The sequence below is a fragment of the Chiloscyllium plagiosum genome, chromosome 2 (assembly GCF_004010195.1).
Source record: "Chiloscyllium plagiosum isolate BGI_BamShark_2017 chromosome 2, ASM401019v2, whole genome shotgun sequence".
NCBI lineage: Eukaryota > Metazoa > Chordata > Chondrichthyes > Orectolobiformes > Hemiscylliidae > Chiloscyllium > Chiloscyllium plagiosum.
In genome coordinates this window covers 38,969,746-38,980,817 of record NC_057711.1, presented here as the reverse complement: position 1 = coordinate 38,980,817, position 11,072 = coordinate 38,969,746, and the positions used below count along the sequence as shown (strand labels likewise).

Genomic DNA, 11,072 nt, shown 5'->3' with positions numbered 1-11,072 from the left:
CCCTCGAACTCAGCACCACCTTCCTAACCTGCAATCTTCTTCCTGACCTCTCCGCCTCCACCCCCACTCTGGCCTCTCACCCTCACCTTAACCTTCTTCCACCTATCACATTTCCAACGCCCCTCCCCCTAGTCCCTCCTCCCTACCTTTTACCTTAGCCTGCTTGGCACACTTTCCTCATTCCTGAAAAAGGGCTCATGTCCAAAACATCGATTCTCCTCCTTGGATGCTGCATGACCTGCTGCGCTTTTCCAGCAACACATTTTCAGCTCTGTCCAGCAACACATTTTCAGCTCTGATCTCCAGCATCTGCAGTCCTCACTTTCTCCTAGAATGCTTAGTAGCAGCATTGTATGCTATCTATAAGATGCACTGCAGAAATTCACCAAAGATCCTTTGACAGCAACTCCCAAATCCCTGACCACTTCCAGAAGGACAAGAGCAGCAGATTCATGTTAACATTACCACCACTGCAAGTTTCCTTCCAAGTCACTCAGCATTATGACTTGAAAATATATCAGTGTAGCTGGGTCAAAATCCTGGAATTCTCTTATTAACAACATTGTGCCTGCAGGAGTTCAAGAAAGCAGCTCCCTACCATCTTAAGAGCAACTAGGAATGGGCAGTACATGCAAGCCAGCCAGTGATAGTACAAAACACTTACTTGATTCATACTGCTTTATTTTAACTGGTTTCACTTAGCAATTTCAATCAACTTCAAGTCCTGGGAGAAGTTCACTCAGGGTCTTTGTACTTAACACCACTAATGGTAGGCCATATTCAGATTGAATGACCACATAGGGCAAAAGACCTCCTCCTATTTTCTATGTTTTTAAAGAAACCAATGTGGCCTCTTTTGAAAGCAAACCCATGTCAGAAGCAAGGAGAAAACTCTTCGAGAAAATCGTGAGGCAGCAACTGTTCAAACTCTATTTCCTCTGATATCCTGAGCCATTTGCAGCTGCTTGTGGATTAGCCTTTGCAGTCACCTGTGCACCCACCAGAATCCTACCAAACATTCCAGATGATGCAAATGGTTACCTTTGTTTTGAAGGACGAGCAAGATTCTGAACACCTCATTCCATGTTGCTCTGTAGAAGATATAGCATAGGCCTTATCTAAGATGTCATGTGAATGACCGACTGACTGGGTCCTTCATGTGCTGCATAACGTATAAAGCTTTCTGAAAAGTTCAGCATGAGTGTTCCAGTGATAGGCCATAGGCCTGCAACACTAATCTGTTTCCCTTTACACAACTGCTACCAGGCCTGCAAAACAGTTCCAAAATTGTTCTTATATCAAATGAGAGTTATTGGTCCTTGCATGTCTCGCTGGTTATTTAAATCAATCTGTTTGGGCAGGTTTTGAATCATCCTCATGGCAAGTAGGACTTGAACTTCTGGCCCAACATGGAGACATCATCACTGTGTCACAAGAGCCACCTTGTATGTCTCAATAGGCATAGAGAATTAGATGCTTTAGTTTTGAGAAACCATTGAAATAAGTAAGGATTCTTAAACATTTTTGACATTACTTTCGGGTCAGCCAGGAACATTAAGTTTGCAACAAAAAAGGGGTGAAATAAAAATGTCTCTAGCTCCTGAATAAGTTGCTGTTTGTGCAATGGATAAATGTTAAAGTTCAAGTGGTGAAAGGAGCTGACCTTTTGACTGATAAAAGGATTTTTAAGGATTGAGCAATGAAGCTGTCTTTTGAACTCCTGGAACCTGCTGGCTTTGATCTTGCTGAGGAAAGTGGAATCTCCTGGATATTTTTTGCTGCGTATTCCATGGTTTCAAATATTTAATTTATAATTTTGAGATATTTTAAAGTAACACATATCTGGGGTGGGTGGGACTTGAATGAATGGCTCAAAGTAAAATTGTTCACTTTTAAGTCTATTTTAATAGTTGCATTTCCTTTTAAACTAATTGTTTCAAATTTTGCTTTTTTCAACTTTTAGCAAAGAACTCAAATATTTTCAGAAGATGACCACCACGCCATCAGTAGAAGGTACTGCCAACACTTTTTAAAACACTCTGAACTGTTACAGAACCAAGTAACTCCTCTGTCCAAACTCTCTATCACACCTTATTAAGGCCCCCAGCAAAAGATATTTGAATTTGTCAGCTGAGGATCATTGCTTCTTCCTCATGATCTAACAATTGCTCAGCAATGGGCAGTTAGCCTTGAAATGTTTTCCTGATTTCCTGCCTTTAATTCTCTAATTGAGAAGGATGATCAGGTAATTGGCCTGCTGTTTGTGAGACCAGAATGGCACCAGGGCTAAAGGGCTTGAATTCAGAGAGCAGGTTGCATAAATGCAGTTTGTGTTCCCACGATACAATCATGATTGAATAAAGGTATTTAAAATGACAAAAGATTAACAGAAACCTTTTAAGACTTTTCACAGCCTCTTGTTCTGCTCAGTTCAACAAAGGTTTGACTGAACTAATCCCATTTTACAACTTTTTGCCCATAGTCCTGAAGACTATGGCAACATCAGTGAGCACCTAAATATTAAATTATACAAGGTTTTCTGACTCCCTCACCCTTTCGGACAGTGAGTTCCAAACTCCTACCATCCTCTGTGGAAAAAAGATTGTTTCAAGTCTCCTCCGTCTTCTACCCCTTAATCTTAAGTCCCTTGGTTATTGATCCCTCTATTAATGGGAAAATTACCTTCCTATCCACCCAGTGGGTTCCCCTAATAATCTTTTATACCTTTATTCAGTCCCTTCTCAACCTTCAGCGCTTCAAGGAAAGCAACCCCGGCCTATCCAATCTTTCCTCGTCTCTGAAACTCTCCTGTTTTCTTTGGAAGAACACGGGAACAGGGCGATTTGAAATTAGAGTCAAGACCTTCAATGACAAAATCAGGAAGCACTTGTTTCGATGAAAGGTTGTAAGGACTGTCAATCCTGCAACAGTTGAGCTTTGAAAACTGAGATGGATAATATTTTCCTCATTTATATGGAGCTACAGGTAGATGATCAGCCATGGTTTGACTGAAATTCAAAACAGGTTCAAGTAGCTACAAAGCTGTTCTGATGATTAGTTGCACCATTTGAGAAAATTGTATTAATGGAATATTAATTTTCTTTTTCTGCCACTGTGTCACTATTACACAATTTCCTTTTAGCTTCCTTTTTATTGTTACTTTTGAACAATGCTTTATATCCATGATTTGGAGATGCCGATGTTGGACTGGGGTGTACAAAGTTTAAAAATCACAACATCAGGTTTAAATGGAAGCACTAGCTTTCGGAGCGCCGCTCCTTCATCACAATTGTAGGACGCAGGATTTGTAGCAGAAGTTTACAGTGTGATGTAACTGAAATTATACATTGAAAAAGACCTTGACTGTATGTCAAGTCTCTCATCTGTTTGAATGACCATGTTAGTTTCACTTCTTATGTAAATCGCAAAACATTTTTCAAAAGTTACATTCTCAAGTGAACTTTAATAATTGGTGTCATCCCGGATAATGTATTAGCCTCCTGTGTGCTGCTGTCTGTGCCATAATGTTTAGACTCCAGGATGCTCTCAAGAACAAGGTATGATGCACAACTCATCGGCCACCAGTTCCGACGTGCCACAGCGAGGAACTGTAATAGTCTCCTCAGGAGACAGATGTGCTGCAACCACCGGGTACCCTTCGTTGTCCAGTACTTCCCAGAAGTCAAAAAACTATGCCATGTACATGGTAGGTACTCTTACAACTCAGCCAGCATTGTCTATCTCATACACTGCAGGCAAGGATGCCCTGAGGCAATATACATTGTTGAAACTGAGCAGAGGTGACAGCAATGGATGAATGGGAACCACACAACGATCAACAGACAGAAGTGTTCCCTCCCAGTCGGACATTCTACCTCGGACCTTCGGGTGACAATCCTCCAAGGCAGACTTCGGGCAGGCAGCAGTGAAAACAGGGATGGCCTCAAACAGGACCTTGGGTTCATGTCACACCTACTGGTGACCCCATTGCACTATACACATGCGCGTGCGCACACACACTTGCGTTTGTGGGGTGAATTTATACTTTTGAGTTACATTGTGCTTTGTTCAAAAACTGCATGAATCCATGTAAGATTCTGTTAATTCACTTTTTAGATTAGAATCAGTCTAAACATTATGGTACAGACGGAGAACACGGGCTAACACTTTCAATACGTTATCTGGGCTGACATCAATTGTTGAAGTTCATTTGAGAATGTAACGTTTTTAAAAAGTTTGCGGTTTTACATATGAAAGAAGTGAAACTGACATGGTCATTCTAATAGATGAGAGACTTAACAAACAATCAAGGTATTTTTCAATGTATAATTTCAGTTCTATCACACTGTAAACTTTTTTGCTATAAATTCTGTGTCTTACAAACATGTACTTCACAACCACCTGATGAAGGAGCAGTGTTCCGAAAGCTAGTGCTTCCAATTAAACCTGTTGGACTATAACCTGGTGTTGTGATTTTTTTTTTAGCTTTCTATCCATTCTGTTTTGAATTGACTGGGCAATTATTACCATTAGCGTGACCCTGGCACTCCACATGTTCAAGTGTTTCAAGCCTGTTGGGTGGCTTTAAAGTCTGGACATATTAGCCCCACTGCCCACCCCACTCTCCCTACCTCTTCCTCATCTTTTGATGGTTTGCATTACCCTACATGGTTAAAAATCATAAGACACCAAGTTATAGGAGCTTTTGCCCGAAACATCGATTTTACTGCTCCTTGGATGCTGCCTGAACTGCTGTGCTCTTCCAGCACCACTAATCCAGAATCTGGTTTCCAGCATCTGCAGTCATTGTTTTTACCTCTACACCAGGTTATAGTCCAACAGGTTTATTTGGAAGTACTAGCTTTCGGAGTGCTTCTCCTTCAGGTAGAGCAGCACTCCGGAAGCTAGTGCTTCCAGATAAACCTGTTGGAGTATAAACTGGTGTTTGTGTGACTTTTAACTTTGTCCGTCCCAGTCCAACACCGGCACCTCCAAATCATAGTTACCTACATGGTCTTTGCATGCGAATTATTCAATTTGAAACACTATATTTGGTGATGGTTAATAGATGAAAAAAAAACCCTTGGGTGATTGGGAATAAGCTTTCAGTTGTGTATAATATAAAACCATTTAAAAGTGAAGACTACTTTGTGTTGGGGCAGAGCAAAATGCTAGCCTAGTTCTCTAGAATTGAACTGTATTTATTGGGCTTTGTGAAATGCTCACTTTTGTCCTGTAAAAGTGATCTGTGCTATGTTTGACCTTCTAACAGGGAAAATCAATGCTGTCATAATGGGACGGAAAACCTGGTTCTCTATTCCTGAGAAGTTTAGGCCACTTAAAGACCGGATAAATATTGTACTAAGCAGAGAACTGAAGTAAGTGTCTGAAAGGTGATATTTGTTTCTGGTAAAGGGAGTCTGCAATATTTTCCGTTATATTTGATTTACCACAGACACTGATGCCTGCATCTTTTATTTTGGATAAGGTGAGGAATAAGTTCATAGTATTCGCTTTTGAACAATTTATATAATTATGCAGAATATAAATTGCATTAACATGATTGAACAGATGTTCTATATGCTAGTTTAGTCTTGCATACCTCCAGATCTCCTCTCTCTCCTGAATTTTAGTTGACCACATAGAGAAAATGAAATTACAGCTTTCCTCATTTTGGAGAACTACATAATGTGGTGTAATTTTATCTTTAACCTCTGTTGCCTAACTTGTTTCTGTTTTGCTCCTCCCTCTTGAAGATATTGACCCCTTATTGTCTAGCACATGGGTGCTTGCCCAGGTATTGTTTATTCAAGCGTAAACTGTTCAGTCATATTGTAGAAATACAAGCAATAGTGTATCTAAGCCTCATCTAACCTTGTGGGGTAGGTAGGGAGGTTCTGCTTCAGCTGTACATAGTGCCCCATTTGTTGTCTCTTCAATGCACAGTGTGCAGTTTAGGTTTCCTTATTTAAGGGAAGGATGTAGATGCATCGAAAATAATTCTGAGAAGGTTTCAGACTAAGATCTAGAATGGACACATGTCTTGTGAAGAGCAGTTGAACAGTCGAGGCTTGTATCTGCTTGGGTTTTTGAAGAGTCAGAGATGACTTGATTGAACTACAAGATCTTGGATTGCTTGCCCAAGTGGATGTGAAAAATGAAGTTTCTAGTGGCCGAATCTCAAACTAGAGGTCACTGCTTAAAGATAAGAGATGGATGAGAAGGATTTTTTGTTTCAGATGTTCATGTATGTAATACTCAGTACAGCTCCAGAGGATAACTGGAGAAAGGGCAGGAACCTTGGCCTGTTGCCTATCCTAGGGAAATAAAGAGCAATCAATATTTATGATCAAGCCATCAGGAATCGGTATACATTATTTCTTTATTAATAAACGTGTTCATTGATGCATTTTCCACTACCTTTCAAGTTTTCCATGAATCTGATTTAATGAGAAGGAGACCCAGAAAATAGGACCATATGCAAAGTGGAAACAAAGATAATTTTGATCTTTAAGTGAAAATATCTGTGTGTTTAAAATCTACTTCATATCCTGTAGGTCAGTGTTTGAAACTACTGTGTTTTGATCTGGTGGATTTCAGAGTCTGTGAAATTTTGTCATTGAGCTTAAACAAATATAAAGAGACCAAGAAGAAAACTGTGCCAGCTTTGTGAGTGTGCTGGTTGCAATGATCCACCTTTTGTGGTTGTGTTGCAATCCCTTTAATCAATGGATGTGCTGCAGCCTTTAGCTAATAAGACCCATTGACTGCAATCAGTGAAGATAGACAATTACAACCCTCTCCATGAGAACACTCAATACTGAGGCCCTCCAAGGAGGTGTTCTCAGCCCCTACTGTACTCTCTGTACAGCCACGACTGTCACCAAATTCCAACGAACGTTATCTACAAGTCTGCTGACCACAGCACCATGATAGGATGGATATCAAACTATGATCAGTCAGAATTCAGAAAGGAGATACGGCTCCCCCTTCCCCAAAAATATACATCAACGGCATGGTGGTTGAGAGCGTGGAGAGCCTCAAGTTCTTTGAAGAAGTAACGAAGGGAATTGAGGGTAGAGCGGTAGACGTGATCTGTATGGACTTCAGTAATGCATTCGACAAGGTTTCCCATGTGAGACTGGTTAGCAAGGTTCGATCTTATGGAATACAGGGAGAACTAGCCATTTGGATACAGAACTGGCTCAAAGGTAGAAGAGAGAGGGTGGTGGTGGAGGGTTGTTTTTCAGACTGGAGGCCTGTGACCAGTGGAGTGCCACAAGGATCAGTGCTGGGCCCTCTACTGTTTGTCACTTATGCTTGCATCCAAATCATTTATATAAGAGATACAGTTAGTAAGTTTGCAGATGACACCAAAATTGGAGGTGCAGTGGACAGCGAAGAGGGTTACCTCAGATTGCAACGAGATCTTGATCAGATGGGCCAGTTGGCTGAGGGGTGGCAGATGGAGTTTAATTTAGATAAATGCAAGGTACTGCATTTTGGGAAAGCAAATCTTAGCAGGGCTTATACCATTAATGGTAAGGTCCTAGGGAGTGTTGCTGAACAAAGAGACCTTGGAGTGTAGGTTCATAGCTCCTTGAAAGTGGAGTCGCAGGTAGATAGGATAGTGAAGAAAACGTTTGGTATGCTTTCCTTTCTTGATCAGAGTATGGAGTACAGGCGTTGGGAGGTCATGTTGCGGCTGTACAGGACAGTGGTTAGGCCACTTTTGGAATGTTGCGTGCGATTTTGGTCTCCTTCCTATCAGAAAGATGTTGTGAAACTTGAAAGGGTTCAGAAAAGATTTACAAAGATGTTGCCAGGGTTGGAGGATTTGAGCTATAGGCAGAGGCTGAACAGGCTAGGGCAGTTTTCCCAGGAGTGTCAGAGGCTGAGGGGTGGCCTTAGAGGTTTATAAAGTCATGAGGGGCATGAATAGGATAGATTGGAGATGTTGGTGTTGTACACCCCAGTCCAAAGTTTAAAAAAATCACACAACACCAGGTGATAGTCCAACTGGTTTAATTGGAAGGACTAGCTTTCAGAGCACTACTCCTTCATCAGATCGTTGTGGGCCACAACGACCTGATGAAGGAGCAGTGCTCTAAAAGCTAGTCCTTGTCCCTACCCTCCCCTTCACTGTTTTGATCACACAGCACTGCCCTTTGATGTGAAGGGCAATGTTTGTCACTGGCCACCCGGGTGTTTTCCTATCTTCCTGGTGGTGGAATTTGAATAAAGATTCATGCACTTTGTGTCTTTCACTGTGTCTCACACCTGCACACACACACCATGGCTGCTGGGGAAAAAATAAGCACTACCGCACTTACGTGGTAGTGTGGGGGGGAAAAAAAACAGGAGTGATGCACTGCCCTCTGATGTGAAGGGCAGTGCTTGTCACTGGCCACTTGGGTGTTTGCCTAAACAAAAAAAAGAAAAAAGGCTAGTCCTTCCAAGATGGCAGCGACCGAGCAAGTCTGAGTCGACAGTGCTCCTCCCAAGACTTGGGTAAAGTGGGTCACCCACCCCCACCACACTTACCAAATCATTTTTAATAGCTGTTTAATTTAATTAGTTGTTTAATATTAAATTTAAACAATCTAATCTTTAGTAAAAATGACTAAAGGGAAGGGAACCCGCAGCTCTCAACAAGCAGGAACCCCTCCCCCACCCCCTCCAGCTGCAGCTGAGGCATCCACAGCTGCCCTGGGGGACTTACCTATGGTGACCAGCCTTGTAGAAATGATCTCCAAACTGGGTGCGAAGATCGACGCTTTCATCGAAGAATCCCGAAATCAATGGGACTCTCTCTCGGCCGCGCTGCCGAAGCACGACCGAGACATCCAAGAAATTGAGTGCCGAGTCAGAGGGGCGGAGTTAAAGGCCGCGACCTCCGAAACTACAGCTCAATCGGCCGTGGATCAGGTCCGGGCTCTCGAACAGCGAGTCCGGACCTTAGAGAATCACATTGACGACCTCGATAATCGAGGTCGTCGAAAAAATATTCGTTTGCTGGGCCTTCCCGAACGGGAAGAGGAAGGCCAGCTTACACTGTTTCTCGAGCAGTGGCTGCCACAACGTTTAAATCTGGAAGCTGGATCAGGCCAGGTAAGGGTAGAATGGGCCTACCGGGTCACAATACGCAGGCCCGTCTCGAACCAGCGCCCACGCCCGGTCCTGTTCCGGCTGCAGAGCTACAAGGAGAGTCAGATACTCCTAGAAGCCTCTAGAAATCTTGGAAAAGACCCCCAAGCTATGATCTATAAAGGATCCAAGATCATGTTATTCCAGGACTTTTCCCCAGCTCTGGTCCGAAAGAGGAAGGCATTCGACGAGGCGAAGAAGCGTTTAAGGGACTTAATTATTCCGTACTCCTTGTGCTACCCAGCGACGCTACGCTTTAACCATGAAGGATCCATATATAACTTCGGATCACCAGAAAAGGCTAAGGAATTCTTGGACTCTCTTAGATAAACTGTAAGACATAATGGATGTTGGTTGGCCTTTTCCCCCCGGCTTTGGTTTATATCTCCCCCCTTTTTTTTCTCTTATCGTGCTGTTTAATATTATCATGGGGGGGTGGGGAGAGGGATTTGATTTTCTCCCCCCCTTGGGTTTTCTCTTATCTTGCTGTTTAATATTATCATGGGGGGTGGGGAGAGGGATTTGATTTTCTCCCCCCCTTGGGGTTTTCTTTTATTATTTTATGTATGTGTGTGTGTATGTATGTATATATATATTACACACTGAGGGGTTTGGTTAAGTTGGTGGGGGGAGGTGGTTACCTTATTCAATTTTACCTCTATCTTTAGGAGCGGGGTTGTTTCTCCCTTGTTATTTTGTATTACTATATTTATATTTAATTATTATTTGTTGAGGTTGTAATTTTATAGTTATATGTTTATATATGGTATTAACATTACCAAATATATCCGGGTGGGGGTAGGATGCTCACTGTTAACTCTAGCTTTGTATTATATCTGAATTCTCCTCATTGCGGAGCGCCTGGGTCAAGGGTGGGGAATTGGTTGGGAGAGGATATGATGGACTTTTGGAGAGGAAGTGACTCCCCCTGGGAACAAGGGGGAAAATCTCCACTTAGATACGTTTTATATTTTTTTAAATTTAGAAATAGTTTTTTATTGTATTGTTGTGAGTGTATTAGAGAGGCTTTATTTTTGTAAATTTTACATGCTCTACGCTCAGGATGTTCTGGATAGGGTTTCCCCTCCCGAGGGGTCTCTGATTTGCCCAGATGATTATGGTTGATCAGTCGGTTAAGTGGTGCACCTGGAATGTCAAGGGGAGTAATTCGCCAGTCAAAAGGAAGAAAATATTATCAAATCTTAACAAGGAAGGAGTTGATATAGCTCTCCTATAGGAGACACACCTGTCGGATAAAGAACACTTGAAATTACAACAGGGTGGATTTGATCAGGCCTTTTTTTCTTCTTTTAGCTCAAAAAAGCAGGGGAGTTGTTATTCTTGTTCGGAAGAATTTCCCTTTCAAAATCCTAAAGCAGATAAAAGACGAATCTGGACGATATATCTTGATTAAAGCTCTCATAAATGGACAGGAATATGGGATTTTAAATTTGTACTGCCCCCCGGCACACCCCTCTAAATTTATAACGGAAGCCTTCTCAAAATTGATGGCTTTTGATGCCCGTCATATAATTATAGGGGGAGACTTTAATTGTATTAAGGATCCGGAAATAGATAGGATTCCCAAGAGTACTGCAGGAGTATCTCCCAGATCTAGACAATTGATGGATCTGAACAAAGAATTAGGATTAGTAGATGTATGGAGATGTCTTCATCCACAGGGCAGAGATTTTTCTTTCTACTCCAATCCACATAAATGTCATACCAGAATTGATACGTTTTTTGCCCCCTCGATTTTTTAAAATTCCATATCATCCTGTAAAATAGGTAATATAGCAATTTCTGACCACCCTGCTGTATATATGGAAACTAAGGCGAAATATCAATTAAGTTCCCTATTAAGTTATATAGCTGATTGGGTCTTGTCTGATCCACAATCAATCTGGTTGGACATCGAGGCTTCT

General features: G+C 41.9%; 1 protein-coding gene across 1 annotated transcript in view; it reads left to right on the top strand.

Moving 5' to 3' along the window:
- Positions 1–11,072, top strand: part of dhfr (dihydrofolate reductase) — a 47,101-nt gene that overhangs the window by 3,336 nt on the left and 32,693 nt on the right. Inside the window, exons 2-3 of the mRNA XM_043708196.1 lie at positions 1,964–2,013; positions 5,273–5,378. Of these exons, the coding sequence (XP_043564131.1) occupies positions 1,964–2,013; positions 5,273–5,378 (156 nt within the window). The remainder of the gene's footprint in view (positions 1–1,963; positions 2,014–5,272; positions 5,379–11,072) is intronic.